The following is a 21,550-nucleotide window of genomic DNA, read 5'->3' as shown; positions in this document are numbered from 1 at the left end:
TTGTTCTTACTTAGCCTCATGGCAGGATGGGCAAGTTTCTCCTTCAGGCAGTGGGATGCTGTGCCTGCTTCCAACCCAGCTACCAACACCCAGCCGACACGGGACCCCTGCAGCCCCCTGGTTTGTTTTGAGGGTGATAATTTCTTCCTTGGTGTTTTGGCTGCCTTAATAACAACATCAAAGCAAAATATGCTGCTACTTGAGAAGGACTGTCATAACCCTGCACCCATGTGTCCTGGGGCAGGCAGCACCCACCTCCATGTGCCGCATAGCCTCGGAGAAGAGGTCTGCTCTGCTGCTCTGGCTCAGCCTTGGACATGCAAAGCCCCTTTCCGCAAATGGATGCATTTGCTTGTGAAATGGAGAGTGACTCTTCCTTCATCCTGTTCCTTCTCTCATGCTCTCACTAGCTCAGGTTTCACCCCATGTTACTGGATTGTGTGTACAATTGGTGTTGGGCTGCAATCCCAATAGCTCCCCTTCCTGAGGAGCAGGCTGGAGCTTGGTGGCAGTATGACCCTTGGTTTTAGTTCTGGTGACCTGAGAAATGAGAGGCCAACTTCTTGAATGAGCTGCCTGAGGAGCCTGGGATAGGTCAGAGATTTCTTGAGCAGATCAAAAGCCAGAGATGTTTTCCTGACAGCCCTGGCGCTCTCTGTCATGATTTATGAATTATATATGCTACATGTATTTAGCCAAAAAGGCTGGTTTGCGTAAGCAGGGAAGAGCATGTGGCTTCAGAGAGCCACCACCTACCAAGAGATACCACCTTGAATGTGCTTTCTGTGGAGCCATCAAAGTGCCTTGAGGGACGGTGGCAAAGGAAGTCCAGGAGAGTCACACCAAAAAATGTCAGGATATTTTAGCAAGCCAGCATTTTAATGGGAGACTGAGTTATGGGAAAACAGACCCAAACCTGGACTTGCAGCAGCAGACCTGCAACCTTCCCTTGTTTCACAAATCTCTTTCTTTGGAGCTTCAGCAGATCCCCTGGGGTACAGCTCTCCCTTCCTAAGTGCTACATGCCTTGGAAGATGGTAAGTTTCATATCCTCTTTTGGAGGTTGAATGCCCAAAGGCACTTTGTTGGGCTCCTGGGGCTCTTCATGCCCTGGGAGCTGTCGTCACACCAGTGACACTTAGCTCACGTTCTTTAGGTTGTCTCAACAGCTCAGAGAGTTGTGGTGCTTTCCTCTCTGTGAGACAAGATTTTAGTCACCCCCATGCTTGCATGACGTGACCTGAGCCCTGTTCCTGACAGACCACAAGGGAGAATTTCCTGATTCTGATACAAAACAGAGCAGGAAAACTCCTGTTTATTAACTTTAAGGCTGTAGTGTTTCCATGTGCACAATACAGTAATCCTGATATCAAGTACGTAGCTTCTGAATGGGTTATAGTCTGCTGAGCAGATAGTCTTGCAGTCTTGAAGGCTTTGAGCACAAAAAATCACCACATCCTGAGCCTGAGTAATTACCTGCTGGAACAACTTTACTGTGTTGTGCTCTAACACAAAAGCACCTGGGTTTAGCTTCCAGCATGTAAATCTTGTTTTCCCTGTGTCCCATAGAAGAGGAAGACTTTGCCAGAAGGTATCTTTCTGGGACCTGGTTACAGATGATGCCTAGCTCAGCTCCCAGCTCTCTCCTCTCCAAACCAAAGAAACAAAAAAGAAAAAAAAGAAACAAAAGAAAGCCCTCAGCCCCTGCACTGTAAGACAGGTTTTGCAATCCCCAATGATCCTTGTAATATTTTTTTGTCTTAGGTTAGGTAAATCCAGAACCGTGCCAGCTCTCTGCTTTGGAAGGATTCCCCGCTCACCTGTGTGAGTTTGTGTTAGCAGTGGTGCAACTCCAGCTCCTGTCTGTGCCTCCTGCTGAGAAAGCCACGTAAAAATGCTGCCCTCCAGCAGCCACTGCCACTGGGAAGAAGTTTGAGGGTAGATTTTTGGAAACCTTGCTAGGGCTGGCCAGGGAAAAATGGGGAAATCCAGTAGCTGAAATCTCAGTCTGTCAGCCTACAGTCCTTTTCTCTATCACATATGGATGAAAGCAGTCAGATGTGCTGTCTGATCTCAACCATATTAGTGATGAAGGGGTTGAGACACGTAATGTGGAACACAAATTGGGATCTCTCCTGCTCTCATGTAAACTCTCAGGAGGAGCAGCAAAGTCCCTAATGATGCTCAGATGGAGTTATTCTGGGATAAGAGAGATGCAGTCTGGGCCAAGGCAAGTCTTGAATCTCTGTGCTATGAGGAGTGATTTTGTTGCTGTCACCAAGCTGAGTTGTGGGATTTATTGCTTGGAGAACAGCTGGATGCCTATTTTCCGTCAATTTGGGGAACCTGCTTTTCCCTTCTCCCTAAAGTCAATGCAAAGTGGGATCTCAGGGTACTTTACTGCCTCAGAATGACTGTAGGGTCAATCTTAGCACTGTATGTTCAGGGAAGTGGATGTAGCTCCAGAAGATGTCTATCATTGTTGAGCTGAATCACAGAAAGCAAGCTTTGGCTTACTTATTTTTTCCCATACAGAGGCAAATTTTGTCATCATATCATTCACGTAACCTTTTGGATGAACTTAGTAATCATAATATGTTTTGGTTTGGCTTCTTTCAGATTAAAACCCTTGCCTTTCAGAAAAAGGAAGCCATAAGCTAAATAAATCCAAAATTAGGTATTTCTGAAGGATAATTAGTGGTCTTCTTTCTTACCAAAACCAACCCAAGGCTGTGCTTTAAATAATACCTTGTAATAATTCCTTTAGTTCTGCTCCAAATGTGATTAATTTAGCAGGATGTTATTGGTATAGCATCCTACATTTCAAACCACACTTTAGGGTATTATCTACAATAATGAATTCTATGTATTTCCATAACTTTCTGAAAAGTCAATCAGATCTTTTGTCCTAAGTCCCCCCCTCTGGGTCTCTTTGCTTCAAGAGTTGCATGAAGGCTTGTATTTGCCTACACACCAACTGATCATATTCTTTCATTCCCTATTCCTGTAGATAGGGGGACCCCTGTAAAGTGAATGCAGATACAGATCCCTGCCCCCAGTTGTTTCACTTGGATGCAAAAATATTGGAATTATAATCCTCCTACTTCATTGCTTTGAGCAAAAAGCAATTTCAGTTGCATTGGAATTTCCACAGCGAGGGGAATGGGTCTGTGTTTGTAAAAGAGTTCACTGAAAAAAGTGCTGTTGTCCATGCAAATATATAAATACATACTATATAGGGATATATGTGTGTATACACATACATAGGCACTGTATATACAAAAAGACACACGCACATACTTAGGAGATGTGTATATAACACTCACTTATATACAAATCTATTCCCTGTTATAAAACAATCATCAAGATATAAACCAGAGAATTTAAACCATGGATGGGCACATTTTCAAGTGCTGTTGAAGGGTTTTATCTACAGTATTGAAGAAGTGCTATCAAAACTGAAACAGGGCACTTATTACAGAGAAATCTTTACGTAAGTGCTGGAAAGGTTTGCTGAATAACCAGATGTTGTTGCAAAGACACTTCTCCTCCCCCTCGCCTCACTTCTTTAATTCTTTAATAGTTCTATTAATTCTGTGCATAAAGCGGGGCTGATAAAAGTTCTAAGCTGCAAACTTCACCACATCTGGACACTGTTGAAACCAGATCATTCAGCGGTGCACTTCAGTTGCTTTTAATCTCCCTCAATAAAATAAAAACTTCCAACAAGTAATGCTGACCTATATATATTTTTGCACTGTAAACACTGACATCTGCAAGCTGCTCCAAGCGAGCACGCAGAGCTTTTCACCAAGGCAATCTCTCGCCCTTTGCCGTAAGAGAAATACACAGCTGATGCAGTTGTAGCAGTGTATTCTACTAAACTTTCAGCTATTTCCAATCCTCCATCTAATTGCTGTCAGGGGAGAAATCAAAGATTAGCTATTTTGCTGGAGGAAGGAAAAATAAATGACCTCGCAGAGTATGTTGCTTAACATACTCTGCCTAACCAGAAACATTTTTGTACTCACAGAAGGAGAGCAGCAGCAAGGCAAGCAGACCCAGTCTTCTCCAGTAACCCATTTTCTGGATCCTGCCAGCAACCAGAAGCCCGGCTTCACGGCGTTGACCAGTTCATCTTCCCTCGGTGCAGCCCGTCTTCTGCATTTCTGCTGTCAAGCCCAGAGCCCTGAGTTTGCGAGGCTCCCGGCTAGGCTTGCCGGGAAGGCGGATCCAGCCGCTAAAGCCCAGCTGTGTGTGGGGTCCGCCCAGGAACTGCAGTTTATGAGCAAGCTAAGCCCAACTCTCCTCTTGAAATACATACAAATATGGGAGGGGGGAGCCGGAAGAAGAAGCCCAGCTCTGAGAAAAAGAATTTGATTTCTTTTTGTTCCGATGACAACGTGGAGCTGCTCCCAGCTCCATAAAGTCTGAGGATCCTTGAAGGGGACCTAATGTCTGTTGCATGCATCTAATCAAAAAGGCATGGGTACTCCTGCATGCCTCTCTCATCTGAACTAAACACAGAAGGTAATGCTTCAATATGCTGAGCTGCCATTAATTTGCTACTTTTCGTCCCCCTTTTAGAAATTAACTCTATCTTTTAAATAAGCTTCAACAGGCTGTATTTTTAATAGGGATAATTAGAAGTTTTAGGGCAGCTTTTTCAGAAATACCACATCAATATAAGCTCAGCCTAAAGTAGGTGTTTTCAACCCATTAAAGCAGCAGGATTTAAACATATACTTAGATGTTTTCCTGAATCAGGGCCTAAAATAATAACATAGAGCATTTAAATAGCTGCTTTCTCCCCAAGATCTCAAACTGCTTTACAAAAACTTGTAAGAAATATTATCCCACTTACAAAAGGGAAACTGTGAAATGCAGCAGAAATCCAACTTTCCTTGGCTCAAGGAAATTTTGCCACAATCAATCAGTGGCAAAAAGAGGAGTAAAATCCTCAAACTCTTGCCCTATGATCTACTCCCATTCTGAAGACTGTTAAAATAACGATTTATGTACTCGTGTGTGGCAGAGAAAGAGAGGTTGTTATTAAGGTTTTTTGCAGCCAAAATGCCTTCTCAAAGTTGAGTCTAAATTTTTCCAGTTATCGACAAATACATCAAATCATTTTTGGTGCATATATAGCATTCTAACTTAGTGATTCTCCAGCTTTTTCTTTACCCATTTTACAACTAATCTTTCAGTTCATTAATCAGTATTTGGCGGATGCATAGTGTGTTTGTGTATGCTCATGCGTGTGTGTGATCATTGTCAGTAAGCATTTCGCTCCGTTGAACTTCAAGGTCCTTTCTTTGTATGACTCTATCCAATAAACTGCACCCACTTGTTTTGTAAACTATTTATAGTAGTTATTCTGTTAGGGAGTTGAAGAATAATAGTATCTTTTTTCCCTTCTTCTGTATTTAAAAAGTAAAAACAGGAGGTGATAGATGAGGTACAGGCACAGCTGATAAAGTGTGTCTCCTATGCCATGGCTACACAAAGCATGTCCCTGCAGAGAGTTGCTTGGTGTGCTTTGACCTGCTTCAGGATGCCCAGATGCAAGCTATCTTAGCCTGTCTTCCATGGAGAAATGGCCATATGCACCTGGAATAAAAGAGCAGAGAGCCAGGTGGAAGCCCTGGAGGGAAGATACCACCTGGGGTACACAGGGAAGGTACCTAAGGAAGGTCTGCCTGACCAGGGGAGCTGCCTCTTGCTCACAGCGCTGGAGGACATTGACTTGATTCCTAAGCAAGCTACTGCAGTGCTGTCCCTCACTTGGTTGTCTTTACATCAAACTGGGCATCTTTCTGTGTGCTATATAGTATTAATCAAGAAGAAATGGGTTGGCCTGTGTTACAACAGCTGAGGTATGGCCTTTGAGGGCTAAGGACATGAGCAAATGTTTGGCAAACTTTTAGAAAGACATTATTTTCCAATAAGCGTATTGAAACTGCTGTGTGCACAGTGGTTTCTTTGGGTGACCTGCCAAATCTCCTCTTTCTGATTCAGAGCATTTCAAAATGATCACAGGTTGCTCAGACTACCGGTTGGACTTTCACATGTGAGGCCTTCTGTGTGTTACAAGACAACTGGATAAGGTCTGTGTTAGGAACGTCACAGATTATTCATGATCCATGGGAGTCCTCTTTAAAATCAGGAAGAATCCCCTGCTGCCCATGAAACTCAGAGAGAAATAATGTTCCCACCAGGAGACCGGAGGGGCTTTAAACAAAGGTGGACATTGACAAAACATGCTGTATGATTTGGAAGTGCAAGGGATATTATTTTTTTAGCAGCAGAACTTGGGAAGGCAGCAGGAAACCTGCACAATGTCCCCGCAGCCAGAGACCCTGAGCTGTGGGAGCTGTGTTTTCCAAAAACCCAGGCAATCCCAAACAACTTCTGAGCCAAACTGAACCCTGTTGAATACTTCATCCTGTCTGCAGAATAATCTTAGGGAGAGATTTGGAGCTGGAGCTCACCAAAATGAGAGGAAAGGCAGTAGCTGTCCCATGCAACAGCATCTTTACAAGGCAGTTGGGTTTCCACAGGAAGCTCAGCAAGGGGAAGCTTTTGGGCAGCGATGTTTATCCCACTCTTCCTAAACTCCTGTACTTATTTCTAGATGGTGTTGGACCTGCTGCTTGGAAAAACATGGTGTTGTAGTGACTTGGGCAGGGGTTTGCTTTCATAAACTGGATGCTGGGCTCTGCGGGCTGCTTTCTGCATGGACAGAACCTGCCTGTTGAGCCCTTGATGCATGTAGGATTGCACAGGGCTAGATGTACCCTCTTGTAACCTGCATTTTCAGTCCACTGAGCAGAGGCTATTGTAAGCAAACCTCATGCAAAATAGGAAGAACATGAGGATGGGAGGTTTTTTCTTTCCTACCGCAATGGCTGAGTAACCCTGCGCTGAGCTGGGAGCCACGAAGCATGTGCCCCACTGACCTGGACTTTTTTCTGACCAACATCTCTGTTCTGGGGGCTCTGCTTATTTCTCAGACTTATCCAAGGAAAAAAATGCAAACTAAAAATCCACCAAATATACTCAGGGGAAAATGAGCAAGTACTCACTTAGCCTAAAGTGCCTAAACTGACATTATAGAGCTTTGCTTCCATGAGAGAACACAGTGATCTGTGGAGTAAGACACTGGGGAGGAAGAAGAGATAAATGGTTATTTTTATTGTTGGCTTGTTTATTCCTTTTGGTGTAAATTCCCCTGCTCCTCTATTAGTGGTCTGGACAACCTCATAACTCAAGACACACTGAAGACTGGATTTAGGCTGAGGAACGTAAGGTCTCTGCAGGGTGATTTTTAAGTTGAGTTGTGGGAACAGTTTTCCCAAAGTTCTCATTTGGGAGATGGAAGATATTTACTACAGAAGTAAAATAAAACTTTGGACACCTGAAATAATATAGCATATATTTAAACGAAGGTTTCAAACAGCCTGGGGTTCCACTGTGGGAGGCAATACTCTGCAGTCAATCAATAGATTTGAAGCTCCCAAGTTAGGCACTAAACACTTTTGTGCAGGGTACCATCATGATGGACAAGTGCCAGACCCAGGTGAGTCAAACCTCTTATTCTTCCCAGGGGCAAAGATCACCTTCATGTGAAAGGAACATGAAGGGAGGGAAGCGGAAGAAGGGAACCACATAGCCATGCCCTGGGCAGTTCTAATGCAAGGGCCAATGCTCCTGAGCTTCCCTGAACATCCTCCATGCTTGCTAGACCCCAGAGATAATAGCAGGAGCATTGAGTTTAAAAGACTGACTACAACAAAAGGTGCTGGGTTTACTTCTGCAATCAGATGTTCCTTTGACCCTCTCGATTTCTTTCATGTTACATGGCTCGACTAATATCTGTTGCATCTGCTTTGTTCTTTTTCAGTCTGTTGCTATCAGGATCGATGCTGAGCTTCAGATAAGGTCCATGAGTGTTTTTGTTGAGAAGAGGATTTGCTTTATACGTTGAAGTTTTAAAAGGCAGGTCTAAGGAAAGTGGCTACCTGATAGGATCAGGACTCAGCTTCTACTAGTAAGTACAAATCCGTACTCTTAATTTATGTGCATATATTGTGCGGTTGTATAGAACTACTCCCATGTTGTCCTGGCAGTTAATTAAACCCCAGGAATTTCAGTGTCATCACTTCTGCATCTTATTAGCATGGCCTTGGTTTCACTGTGCCATCAGCAACAGTTGCCTGAATCCTGCATTCACAAGGACACTGGCTCCAGTCCTGGGAGGGTTGAATAAATTCAAACACCATTGCCTGGTGGGCACTAAAGGTGCCCATAGGTCTCTGGGAAAAGTTCTCATTACCTTCCCGCTGACTGCTTCATAGAGTTCTGGTGTTTGAGGTCACGTACATGGTACGACAGTTTGTGCTGTCTATCGCCTAAGGGAATGACTTCACCTTTGTCATTTTCCATTCTCTTGCTGCAGCTTGTCCCAGCGATAGTGTGGTAACCTTTCATGATCAAGTAGCACAAGGAGTACAATCGAAGCTGGCAATACCTCCTGAGGGACACAGCTATACCTCCTTTGGACACAGTGGCTCTGTCTGCATTGACACAACCATTCCTCCATAGCCCTGCTAACTTCCCCATCCTCCTGCCTCTCAGCTAACACTTGTTTCGGGAGCCACGCAAGATAAATGCATTTTCGAAGTGATGCCTGGCTTTTATTGGAGTTGTTCCATGGTCCAGAACAAAGGCTGAACTTCCAACTTCTTTTAGACTGCATGCAACAGGCTCCTTGACCAAAGTTGCATCAAGATTAAGTAAAGGTCTAATTTGACTATCTATATAAAGTGTTAGAGTTGGTACGTTTTTTTTGTTCAATTCTTTCCTAAGTCTTACTGTTTTCTTCCCGTGAAGTTTTGAATTTTTCTCATGGCTTGTTTTGTGCTGCTTTTGAAGCCATTTTTAGTCAATTTTTGTTCATACTATTGATCTGCTTGTACAGATCCTTTCAAAAATGTGGATTAGTTTTAGCTTTCTTGTTTGTATTCATGGATCCAGATCTGCCATTGATGAAATGGATGGAGACCCCTGCTCCAGTTTCAGACTGAGTGGGATCGGATGATGTCCCTCATGCCAAAAGACATCCATATTTCTTTTCCACTCTCCACTTATCCTTCCATGATTTTTCTTTCCGGTTAGCTCTTTCTTCCTGAGGTTATTGAAAGGCCATGATTGTTGTGGAGCAGAAGCAAAGCATAGCCGCTGCTTTAGGTGTCTTCATTTAAGTTCTCAGTAGCAAAGAGATGGTTGTTGGTGATGGCTGTATTTTCATTTAACTCTATCTACTTCTAAGAAGTTGAAGGGATAAGGAACTCTAAATGAAGTTACTGAAAATTAGTGTTGTAACAAAAGGGAATGGTCTGAAAAATTTTCCGTTACTATGGCATTTATTTTTTGTTTAGGGTATGTTATTTGCTAGAACAAACCAGACCGTCAATAGATTTAAGCAAGAAAGGTAACACGCATAACGTTACACAAAGCATCAGGAAGCTAGTTACAAGGTAAGTGTAAATGCTGAGACTTAATTGAGTAAAAAAGCAGGGTTTTTTTGAGTAAAAAAAAAGTAAAAAAGAGTAATGCTGAGATTACAAAGAATGGGCTTACAGATTAGAAAAAGATGGGGTCCCTGTTTGCCAGAGACTGTGCTGAGAGTGAGGAAGAGCTGAGAGGAGGGCACCCAGGAGGAGGGCAATGGGGCAGTCTGATGCTTCTGCATGGAGTCATGGCTTAGAGAAAGTGTACTAAAACTTGCAAAAAGAAGCACCTAAGTTTGGTGAACCTGGTGTACTGCTTTCTCTCCTGTAAGATATGTAACTCTCTGGTAAGGAAGTCAATGGTGCTTTCATGTGAAAAGGTTGTTTCTGAGAAAGTTTACCTCTCCAATGACAGCTTCAGAGACTAAAGAGACTTGTAGGTAGGAAGCTGATTTGAGCTTGGCTTCTTATGGTTGATAAACAAGGGACATGCCACCTAGTGAAGAGCAGGAGAGTGTCCTGGTTTCAATAACCTGCAGGAAATCAGACTCATCCTGACAAGAGGGGATTTGAAGAGAGCCTGATTGCACTAGAGCTTGTGCCTAGCTAGGGGAGGAACACTACAGCTTTTTTGATCAAAGTAGCACAGCTTCTGGAGGTACTCCTGAAAGCAGTACCGTGCTGGGACCCTTTCTCTGGAAGGAAATACTGCTTGCCTCCTTTGCAGGCTGAGGTGGTGAAATGTGGCCCAGGAAGAGCACTTCATTGGAGGCTTTGGTGCTCACTGAAGACGTCTTCATTGCATAGGACATCTCACGTTCTCCTCTAAAGCTCTCCAGGCTATAACGCATGTGAGGGGGACCCAGGCTGTTGGTCATCCTGATTTAGGCACTTCTGTCATTACCCTCCTACATAAGTAGTGTTTTAACTCTTCTCCACTTCTCTTAGTAGCATGAAGAAAACTCAAAGCTGAAAATAGCTTTTGAAACGACTGATGTTAGACCTGAAAATATGACTGTACTTTATTGATTTAATGTTGTTTCCATAATAAAAATATTTAATGCAAATTCTGATATCCTGCATGAGCTTCACATAAATATTTCCATTATATCGTTGATATGGATCAGAAAAATTTCAGTACGCACATCCTGCAAATGCAAGTGTAATTGATACAACGTATGTATCTTAATGTACATCTTGAGTAAACATAAGAAAACCATGCCCTAATGGAAAGCAGACCTTGTCTTACAATGTGCAATCACGCTTTTACATCTAAACTGGACTTTGGGTTCAGAAAACAAATCTTAAATCAGTCCTATTCAGAGGACAAATCACAGTTCACATGCTTGTAAAAAACTTTTGTTCTAGGAAAGCCTTTTGAGGAAAAGCTTGTGAAACTCCATCCAGCTACACTAGTGGAGGGGTGAGAAAGAAGGGATTGAGGTATCAGTTCAAACAATCTGAGGAAAATGTTGAATAAACATTAAAGACAACAGAATAGAAACCAGACACCAAATATTAATTCATGGGGGTCTTCAAAGGGGACTTTGAGATTTATTTTAGTTGTTGAAAGAAAAAGATTAATTTTTGGATGAAAAATCTATGCAAATTCAGCTCTGGTCAACACTAAAAAAAACATTTCCTCCTCAGAGCAGAAAAAAGGCAAAGCAAAAAAACCTGTAATATCAACTCTTTAATCTCCTGAGGTGGCCTTTAACCTGGGTTTGAAAAGGGCAGGAAAAGAAAAAAAAGCTACATGAGAATAATAGAAGACATAGTGTCTGAATCAAAGGACAGGAATCTGGTGCAAAAATGGGAAATCTTAGGGAAACGATGTAATATGTAAATCAGAGAACGATGGGGCTGAACGAGCGTCCAAAATGATGTTTGGCGTACAAGTAGTAAATAGGAAGAACTCTTCCGCCCAGTTTGTTGGCTCCATGAACACTGTGTGGGTACCCTGGGGTTTGATGGAGTAAATCCAAAGGCTACTGTAATGAATATATATATATATATAGGATCATAGAATAGTTATGGTTGGAAAGGACCTTAAGATCATCTAGTTCCAACCCCCCTGCCATGGGCAGGGACACCTCACACTAAACCATGTCACCCAAGGCCTCATCCAACCTGGCCCTGAACACCGCCAAGGATGGAGCACTCACAACCTCCCTGGGCAACCCATTCCAGTGCCTCACCACCCTCTCAGTAAAGAATTTCTTCCTTAGATCCAATCTAAACTTCCCCTGTTTAAGTTTGAACCCGTTACCCCTTGTCCTGTCACTACAGTCCCTGATGAATAGTCCCTCCCCAGCATCCTTGTAGGCCCCCTTCAGATACTGGAAGGCTGCTCTGAGGTCTCCATGCAGCCTTCTCTTCTCCAGGCTGAACAGCCCCAACTTTCTCAGCCTGTCTTCATACAGGAGGTGCTCCAGTCCCCTGATCATCCTCATGGCCCTCCTCTGGACTTGTTCCAACAGTTCCATGTCCTTTTTATGTTGAGGACACCAGAACTGCACACAATACTCCAAGTGAGGTCTCACGAGAGCAGAGCAGAGGGGCAGGATCACCTCCTTCGACCTGCTGGTCACGTTCCTCTTGATGCAGCTCAGGATACGGTTGGCTTTCTGGGCTGCGAGTGCACACTGAAGCCGGCTCATGTTCATTTTCTCATCGACCAACACCCCCAAGTCCTTCTCCGCAAGGCTGCTCTGAATCTCTTCTCTGCCCAACCTGTAGCTGTGCCTGGGATTGCTCCAACCCAGGGGTAGGACCTTGCACATATATATATATATCTATATATATATCTATACATGTATTGATATATTAACTGCTTTTCAGTAGAAGCTGTCGGGCAGAAATGCACAGTAAGGATTGTTCCTGCTCGATGATAAGACACAAGGCAGTTGAGGCTTTCACTACATAAATGACAGGGCTGAACTCCAGTGATTTTAACTACTCAGGTACCTCCCGATGAAGTGTGGCAGGATGGGACAGTTTTTGGTGTTAGCCGGCAGGTATGGTGGGCAGAGAATACCCTTCTGGATGTTGTACCGCTGCTGGGAGGGAGCCGATGGAGAAAGCAGGGCAGACGGGAGGGTAGGTGAAAGCAAACACAGCATGATTGAGTCCTTTGGTGCTTGTAAAGGAGTGAGAGCGAAGAAGTAAGGGGCTGATGGGCTCTAAAAAAATAACCCGAGCTGCCTAACGTTAACCAACATCCTGTGGGAAAGCTAGCAGCTGCTGAAAGAGGCTCTATAAAGCAAAATGACAGGTCGCCCTGCTACGGACGAAAGATAAGACACAGCATGGGCGCATCAGGAACTCTTCAGTGACCCGCGAACTAAGAGAGGAACAACAACAAAAATAAACATTAGAAATAAACATTCACAACTCTACGAACGAGGGTAAGCGCCCAAGGCACGGCAGAACGTCTGTCCCTCTCCTGGGCTGGAGGCTCACGCTGCCGGGCTTTGGGCGAGCGGAGCAGTATGACAACGAGGGGTGGCTTTTACTCAGTGTTCAGGAGGCAGTGCCCACAGCCGGGGACCTAACGGGGCAGTTATGGGCAGAAAGGCGTGCAGGACGCCAACAGCCTGCAACGGGCTTGGATCGAGTCAGTCGATGAGCACCGGCCGAGGCGGGCCGGAACCCCTCGCCCAGCACTCCAGCCTCCGGACGGACCCACCCCCCGCCCCGCCGCTCTCTCTAGGACCTGCGATGAGTTTGCCCGCCGAAGTCGGCCTCAGCGCCTGCGCGGAGGGAGACGGCCGAACCCCGTATCCCCATGGAGAGCGCAGAGGCCGAGCCGAGCGATAGCCGCTCGGAGGAGGACGGCGCCGTACCCTGCAGTGGCCTCCCGGCTTCGGAGCAGTCCGCAGCCACGGTGAGGGTGCGGAGGGTGGTGGCATCGGGGCGGTGTCCCTCCCGCGGGCTGCCGGCCTCGGCACGGCCTACTCCGCCGGGGCCGAGCACCGGGCTTTCCTGAGTATGCTGCCCGGCCGCCGCGCCGCTGGCCGTGGACAGGCGGGGAGGGGTGCGGGGTTCGGCCGGCGCGGGGAGGCCGGAGCGTCGCGGCGGGAAGGGGATACAGGTGGGGATGGGCCCTCCCGCTGCCTGCCTAAGGCCGAGCCCCTGCCTGGAGGAGCTAGGGGCAGCGCTGTGCAGCCCGACCCTCTGAGCTGGGGGCTTTTCCTTCCAGCTCCATTGTGGACGGGGTCACAGGGCTTTGTGCGCGATCAGCCCTCATCCCTGGTGCTAGATCACTGTTACTATTTATTAAGTATCTTCTCAATTTGTCTTCTTCCTCCCCCTTAAATTTCCCAAATAAGCCGCCTCCCTTTCAATTAAGCATTGCCTTTCTAGGGTGGGTGTGTGGTCCTGACTGGTTTCTGCTCACCAATGTGTAAAAGATGACGATCCTCCTCTGAGAGATTAAATAGAAACCATCTCAGTCCGGATGTATTCTGTTTCCGGTGAAAGGGGAGAGGTGTATCCCAGGTGCCCTGAGGAGGAATTCACCGGGAGTTGGGAAGTGTTTGGGTAGAAAGTACTGGGGTTGACTTGTTTGTTTGGATTTTTTTTTAGAAAAGGTTACTTTGTTACCTGTGAGAAAAAATATTTTTCCTTCCTGTCCTCCTGGCTCCTGATGGTTTTTGTCTATTTGTAGATTTTGTTGGTTTTCTTTTTTCACAGAAGCAGGTTTTTTGTTTTCATTTGCAAATGTGATACAGAACACAGGTATAAAACAAAGCCTTGCCAAAGCCTTTATCCTATAGAGACCTGTCTTATTTAAATGAATGTGGTGTGGAAGAAGGGGAAGCAGGGTTAGTGGCCTTTGCCTTGTGTGGCTGATGTTACATGAATCTTTATTTTCCTCTTCTAAAAAGATGGAAGATTGTTTGGCAAAAAAAATGGAAATCACTGTTTCAGAAGCTGAAAAACGGACTGGGAGGAATGCCATGAACATGCAAGAAACATATACTGCTTACCTTATTGAGACAAGGTGGGTGATGAGAGCTCACTCTCCAGTGTGTGGATGTGCCATTTTAAACATACTCTCCCCCCATCCACCCCTGAAAATATTCAGGTACAGCTGATGAAAGGATCTAGCTGGTTTATGACTTGTTATGCAATTATCAGCCTACTCTAGGGGATCTTTTCCCGTGAAAACTTGGCATCAGATCTGCAGCAGTACTAATGCTGATGTTGTGTAACTGTGTATGTGGAAAAATGAGTGCTCAGATGTTGCTTTAATATGGTGTCAACAACTGTTTGGCTGTTTCTTAGACATGGGTTGGATAAACTTATATATGTACATATGAGATTGTATGTGAGAAAGGTTGTGCATTGAGGTCTAAAGTGATGGTTAGGCTTGGTTGAGATCACAAGAAAATAAAGAAATCTCATCACTTATGTCATGTGGTCAAAATTTACTGCTAATATTTGAAGTGTTTTGCTTGATCTGATCACCACATACTCCTTGTAGATCCTCAAAGGGTTGAGGTTAATTAACTATTTCCTTCCTTCATACTAGCTTGAGCTTTCAGTGGAGAACTTAGTGCTTGCTATTTCTCTTCTTGTGTTAACAAGATTAATAATACAGCTATGGTAAACGTGCTTGGTACTACAAAGACAGTTTGCAACTTTGAGTAGTGAAAAGAAGCTTCAATATACCTTATAAGTTGTTACTTTCGAAACAGTTACAGATGACTCCTGTTACACAGGTTTGTGTTACTCAGCTGAAGCAAGAATTTCAAAATTAGACTTTAATAGGAGTTTTTTCTTCCTCTTTTTTTATAATAACAGTTTTAACCTTTGGGCCTTGCCTCAGGAATGATCTGCTGTACAGATAAAACCTTCTGAAACAAAGCAGTTGCATTTTGCAAAGGCTCTGAAGAGTTCAAACTGTAATACTATCACATAAGTCTCTAGTTACTGGTAAAAGTTACTTTGCTTGTTTAATTGATGAAGGAGCACGCCAGTCACACCGACTGCAGGCCTAGTGGGATACATTTACTGTATTTTTGATAACATTTAAGGATAAAATCCAAAATAGATGGACATTGTGTTTTTCAGATATTGTGGCTCTTTGTCAGTTGCTCAGATGTTAAAAAAAAAAACCTGCTACAATGTGTTGATATCAAAGATCACATCTTCTCACATAAGTAATGTTATTTTTCTTTTAATGATACTTCTGAAGGAAGAGAGAAGAAAATTGGTATCCTTGGTGTCTGACTGTGATGGAAAGCGTGCTCTGGAGGCATCTTTATGCAGCCCCAGAATATGCTGACTGCACCTCCTTTCCCAGTCTCTCTTCCATTACTTTAGACTCACTCCTGCTGGTCTTTCCCAGTGGCTCTTTTGTGGTGGCAAAACTGTATTTTGCTGCCCAGATTTCTTTAATTCCTTAAGATTTATTTTATTCTGTGGTCAGCAGATACCAAGACCAATTACATGTTTGTCACAGAATTATTGAAAATGTGGGTTTGTCAGATCTCTAATAAAATAGGTTCTCTCTTCCTTTTGCTGAGAAGGCAAAATTTCTTGCATAAATATAGTCGGTGCTATTAAATGTGCTTCCTGCTGAGCATGTAGCTGTAGCTGGGCTTCACAGCAATTTGTCTGTGGGTAATAGGATATTTTGTAGCTGAAGAGTAAAACTCAGTTTATAGTAATATAAAAGGAAGACCACTTAATGCTAGTTGCATTATGTTTGTGTGAACTGGAGTTCTGCCATTACTGCTGTCTAGGATTTAATTTCAGTTTGAACTGAGGAGTTGCATCCAGTGAGTAAGAGACACAAGATGGGTGCAGTTACAACCACTGTATATTTGTTACAGAACGGGAGCTGAGCATTAATTTTGCTAGTGCTGATGAACCTCTTTTCAAAATGCAAGTGATGGTGTGATTTCCTTTTTCTTCTCGGTACGAAAAGATTTATTACTGTTCTCACGTTTTCATGTGACTTTGGTTGATTTTTTTTTTTTTTTTTTTTAAGTGCTATTATACCTCAGTGTAGTTCTGTTTTGTTGAGTCTACTGCTGGAGACTGCAGAGTCTCAGCAAATTCCAAAGGTCATGCTTCCTGAAAGCATCCCCTTTATTCTTGCTTTGCACCTTTCTGCATTAGCTAACTAAATTTTTGTGCTGAGCTATTTCCATTCAATTAGTCTTCAAGTCAGTTTGCTTCACAGCTTCTGTTAAACTATAGTTATTTAAAAATAACTTAGGCTTTATATTATCCCTGCAACAGCAGAGGACACTTCTGCCTCTTTGTGGAAATGGCATTAAGGCAAGTGCAAATTCTTATAATTAAGATGTACAGCTAAGTATTCCTTCTTGAGAAGCTTGTGCTCAGCATATCACTTGCCTTCTGTAAGGGAAATTGCAACTATTCAGGATCTCAAAGTCAGACTAGGTTGCTTGTTGGAGATTTAGACAGCTGTGTCTTGTATCAGAATCTTCATTAAACTACAAGAACTGAGGTAGTATAAAACCCAGAATTTGACTCAAGGTTTTGTGCCCTTTGTTTTTCATTACAGAGCTGAAAGTTAAGCAGCTCTGTGTTGATGGACTTTTAGTACCTTTAGTGCCTTTTTTCCTGTTCTCCTTCAAAGTAAACAATTTCTTCTTTGGTAGTGGGACACTTCCATTTAGTTAACTTTGCTTCCATCCCTGCTGACTTTCAGATCCCCTGCCTGGTCCTCCTGGTCACAATATGATGACTGCAATGTGTTTTGTTGGTTTGTGTTGTTTTTTTGTTTTGTTTTGTTTTTTAATATGGCTTTAGGAAAAAGTAACACAACTTCACACAGCCTGGTAGCTGACTGCTTAATAGCCAGATCCCTGGTTTCTAGCCCTACTAGTCTTTACTTCCTTTTGAAGTGATTTGAAGGGGCGGGTCACTATAGTTCCTTGTTACTCCCCCAGCATGGCTGGGGAAGTTACTCATCTTAGTTCTGCTTTTGGTATTTGGAAAGTTTTCCAATTGTGACATAAATGATACCTGCTTCTCTCTTAAGACCTTGGATTGCCCATCCAAAGTATAAGGAATTTTAAAGAAGTGTCAGTAAGAGAAATGAATGTGGAGAAGAGGAGCCAGTTCAGTAGCAGCAATGCTGCACCATGGGACTTGAGGAGTTTTTCCTTTGTTACGATCTGTTTGAGTTCCTTTCCCAAAGTCTTCTGTTCCATACTGGGCTAGGTAAAGAGTCCAGGCATGCATTTCCAGTGGAGAGGTGCAGAACGAATACCCTCAGAGAAATACTGGCTTCTGATAAAACAACAATGCAGATTTTGGTCATTTAGAGTCAGGAAGGCGTGTCTACTCCCTCCAAAGGAGGCCTTAGGAAAAGAGGAAGAAAGTCTGAATTCAGTATGAGCTTTAAACAGGGGAGAGTCAGGAGGTGAAAGAAGATGGAAGAGTTGAAAAATTAATTGACTGCTGATTTTTACTTAATTGATCTTGTGACTCATTAACATGCCCAGTAGATGTGTATTTTAATTAAATACAGCAAACTGGGTGACGAGGGAAAAAAAAGTATCAGCTGGCTGTGATGCATTTTCTGGCAAGAGAACTGCATCTTCATCATACAGCTTGCTAGGTGACTTCTGGTGTCTTACAAAGCACCTAGGTAATCTGTAATGATTGCTCTGTTGTCTGTTGAGAAGCCTAAATACAGAGACCATTTCTAAGAGCTAATGGAAAAAGTTGCCCAGCCCTCTAAGATGGTATTCCTCCACAAAGAGAGTGAACCTTGCCTGCTGTCAGGGAGTGGAAGTGTCTCTTTTTGTACACTTGGAAGGTCAAAGGCTGAAAGCAGAGTTACTGTTTCTGCAGTTGAAGAGGTGATTGCTTTTACGAGGGCGTAAACAGATGTATTTCCTCCTTGTCTGATTTAATACTTTGCAGCCATTCCTCTTTTTATTGCATTCAGAATTGTTTAATGGCTCATTTCAGATAATTAGTTTTAAATGGGAAATGGGAAGAGTTAATTAGATTGACTAAAGTTTTCACATTGGCACTTTGAATTAAGGTCAAGGAACTTGACTTTTGGACTAATGTAATCTTCTAATCACTTACGATAACATCAATTGTGAACGTAAAAGCTGAAGGTTTCAATTTTGTCTTTTTTTCAGGCAGGTAATTCAGTCAATGAATAACTCACACTGTTGTAACTGTACTTGGAGGGGAAACATATGGTTTTCCTGCCTGAAGACTGTACAAGTATTATATTGTATTTTTAAAACCAAAACGAATTGAGAAGTTTGACTGAATGTCAACAAGTGATTATAATCTTAATTGAAACTGCTCTGCAGTACTTGCATTTAATGGTGGAGTTCGTAATGTGGTCTAAAAAATTAGATGGTAATGAAGGTATTAAATGTAATGAGTACCTTTGTGGATTTCTACTTCCTTTCTGGAATGGGGTTCCTGGGGAGAAATGCTGTTGTAATTGGTGATATTTTATGGTGTCATATGTAAACAGGTGGAGACATTTTTGGTGTGATTTAAAAAAATGATTTCTATCATCTTGCTTGCCTGTCCCAAATCCGTGCATGCAGTTCCAGACTCTTATTACCTCATTTAAAAGGCAGTGGTGTGAACTCAAGCTCATAATTGAGGGCTGTACAGTACTTTCCCACCACAGCTTTGCAAAGAACTTTGCTGCTCCCTTCCTTTACCCACCACTGCTGAGAGAGCAGAATATGACTGCTTTTGCTATATCAAAACCTGGGTGTAAGGGGGAATCTTAACTAGTATTAATAATTTCAAATGTGGGCTACATTTATTCAAGTGGGTTAATGCATAAAATGTAGCTGCTTTGTTGGGAGCTACACAGGTGCCCTCCTGAAATGTTGTCTTGCCTCTTCAGTTACTGAAAGTCACTAAACTTCAGTTTCACAGCCCCTTGAAAAAAGGACTGGGGCAGGTTCTGCTGGTGGCAGAGGCAGCAGGGTTGTCTACCCTGTAGAGTGTGGTGGCAGGCTCTTGCTGAGATGCACCTTTTAGGGTTGCAACTTTTTGCAGTGGCAAAGAACATCCAGACATTTCTTTGGACAAGTGTTTGCCTGCCTGTTTTGCTGTTGCATTTGCTTCCTTTACCTGTTGTTTTGAGTGAAAAGCAGTTAAGAGACAAGAACTGTGTTATATAAAGAGAAAAGCAACAACTACAACCAGAAAAGGCAGCATTCACACTTCTAAAACAGTGAGAATAAATGCATGTTAGAATAAGGGAAGTAAGTATGATCTGGGAAGAGAAATAACATCAGGATGCTTAACACAAACTATGTTTAGGAGGTTGTATCGGATGCTGTCTGTTTAACAAAAGACCAAACTATACAGGCCGGTTTGACCTTCAAGGTTCTCTAGTAGTAATTTAGCCTTTTTCTTCAGGGTATAATGTAGGGCTTGTGTGCCCCTCACAAGGGTTGTAAAAGCTTGATTAACTTAGACTTAGGGAAGCCTAGCCTACTGTCCACAGATCTACTTTGTCAGAAAGAAGTGACAATAGGCTTTAGATCTAGTAAACTTCCATAGTTTCTTCAGTGTGGGCAGGGAAAGTGTGGTGAGTGGCACAATTTGCTTCTGGCAGTCTGCATCCTTCATCCTTGAGTTCTTGAGCCTGCTTGTGGATGTAAAACTTCAAATGACAGGGTACCTGCATCTCCGTTGTGTGGTGGTAGTAGTGGTTTGTTCTCGCATAGGATGAAGCTTCTCTATAAAGCCGAGGTCCTTCCCCGCTGAAGTGCTGTATTTCTAGATGACCTTTAAAAAATTTTGGTTACTATTTAATTTTCTGCTTGATATTTGTATGCATGTGTGGGCTGAGATGTTACTGCTCTGATTATTGTGTTTTCATTTTTTTGTTTGTTGTGTGGGTTTGAGTTTTTTCTGTTTGTTAATAACTAACGTGGTGTTGTTCATTCTGAGAAATACAAAGCTGATATAGCAGGCATGTCGAGAAATGTTTTTGCACAGTTAAGGCTCCACATGGTCTTCACTGCTTCTAGTTTATAATTAACTCTTCAAAACAGTCATGAAGCATTAAGAGAGTAATTTACAGTGGAAGGTTCTCTTGTGATCTCATACAATGACAGCTTACTGATGGTGTGTTGACCTGAACCGTTACAAATGATGAATGGACTGCTACGCTATTAAAATATGTGAGGATCCTATTGGTGTATTTGCCTTCCTTCAATATTTGTAGGATTGGAATGTGAAATATAAGTGATTTCTCTTCTAACCTGTAACCGGTACTATGGAAGTAGAATATATGTAGTTCCACAAACAGACTGGAATCTGTGAAGTCACTTTTAAATTTCTAAAGACATTCTTTTTGTTTTAATTTCTTTTTCTCCTGTTAGTTTGTATCAGAGCACTTAGTTCTTTTCTCACACCTGTGGTGTTAAAACTATTGAAATTTAAATGATAATGGGACTCTCTTGACTGCAGGAATTGAGAGCTCTAAGAAAAATACACATTAACTTTTGCAAGATAAAGCTGACTTGACAAAAATGGGTGTGTAGAGGAATGGCATGCCAGAGCAGGATGAGTTATGGCAGATCAGCTATGGAAGATAAGCTGCCTAACTGTACTGCTAATGTTTATTACTGTAACTGTATTTGAGTGCTATAGAGAGGCCACTTACAAATGCATACTACCAAAAATTGGGATAGTTCTTTTCTATCTTCTTGTGAAGTTATATGTCTGTATAAGTGCATTTGAATATAGAGTAGGAATGTCTGGACCTGAAGCTTCCTTGGAAGAGAAACTTCTTTTCATTCTTCTCCGGACTGACCTCATTGATGGTGTAGGTTATTTGGAAAGTGATAAATGTAGGATTGGACTTCCACTGCTTTGGGAATTGATTGGATTAGAGGCAGAAGACAAAACTTCAGTATGCACTGTGTTGAAATAAAACAGCCAAACTTTTCTAAGTACTCTGTATTCAGAAGGTGGAAAACTTTTATATTTGAAGTTGTCCATGGCAATGTAAGCCTATAGAACAAGTTAAGTGGAGATGAAAAATAATT

The 21,550-nt window shown here is 42.8% G+C and overlaps 2 protein-coding genes across 3 annotated transcripts in view; one reads left to right on the top strand and one right to left on the bottom strand.

Moving 5' to 3' along the window:
- LOC308222859 (TGF-beta receptor type-2-like) overlaps nt 1–4,083 on the bottom strand; it is a gene marked incomplete at its 5' end in the record, with an annotated part of 36,171 nt that extends 32,088 nt beyond the window's left edge. The window contains one exon of the mRNA XM_080621299.1: nt 4,032–4,083. Within this exon, the coding sequence (XP_080477425.1) occupies nt 4,032–4,083 (52 nt within the window). The remainder of the gene's footprint in view (nt 1–4,031) is intronic.
- A 9,203-nt stretch (nt 4,084–13,286) lies between these two features.
- SNX4 (sorting nexin 4) overlaps nt 13,287–21,550 on the top strand; it is a 35,696-nt gene continuing 27,432 nt past the window's right edge. For both annotated transcript variants that reach the window (XM_080621055.1, XM_080621054.1), the window contains exons 1-2: nt 13,287–13,398; nt 14,402–14,517. In XM_080621055.1, coding sequence (XP_080477181.1) covers nt 13,300–13,398; nt 14,402–14,517 — 215 coding nt within the window. In that variant the 5' untranslated portion in view covers nt 13,287–13,299. The remainder of the gene's footprint in view (nt 13,399–14,401; nt 14,518–21,550) is intronic.

This window comes from Psittacula echo (genome assembly GCF_963264785.1).
Source record: "Psittacula echo genome assembly, chromosome: 6".
Taxonomy (NCBI): Eukaryota; Metazoa; Chordata; class Aves; order Psittaciformes; family Psittacidae; genus Psittacula; species Psittacula echo.
Note: the sequence above shows the minus strand (reverse complement) of the source record. Positions and strands in the feature narration are given on the sequence as shown.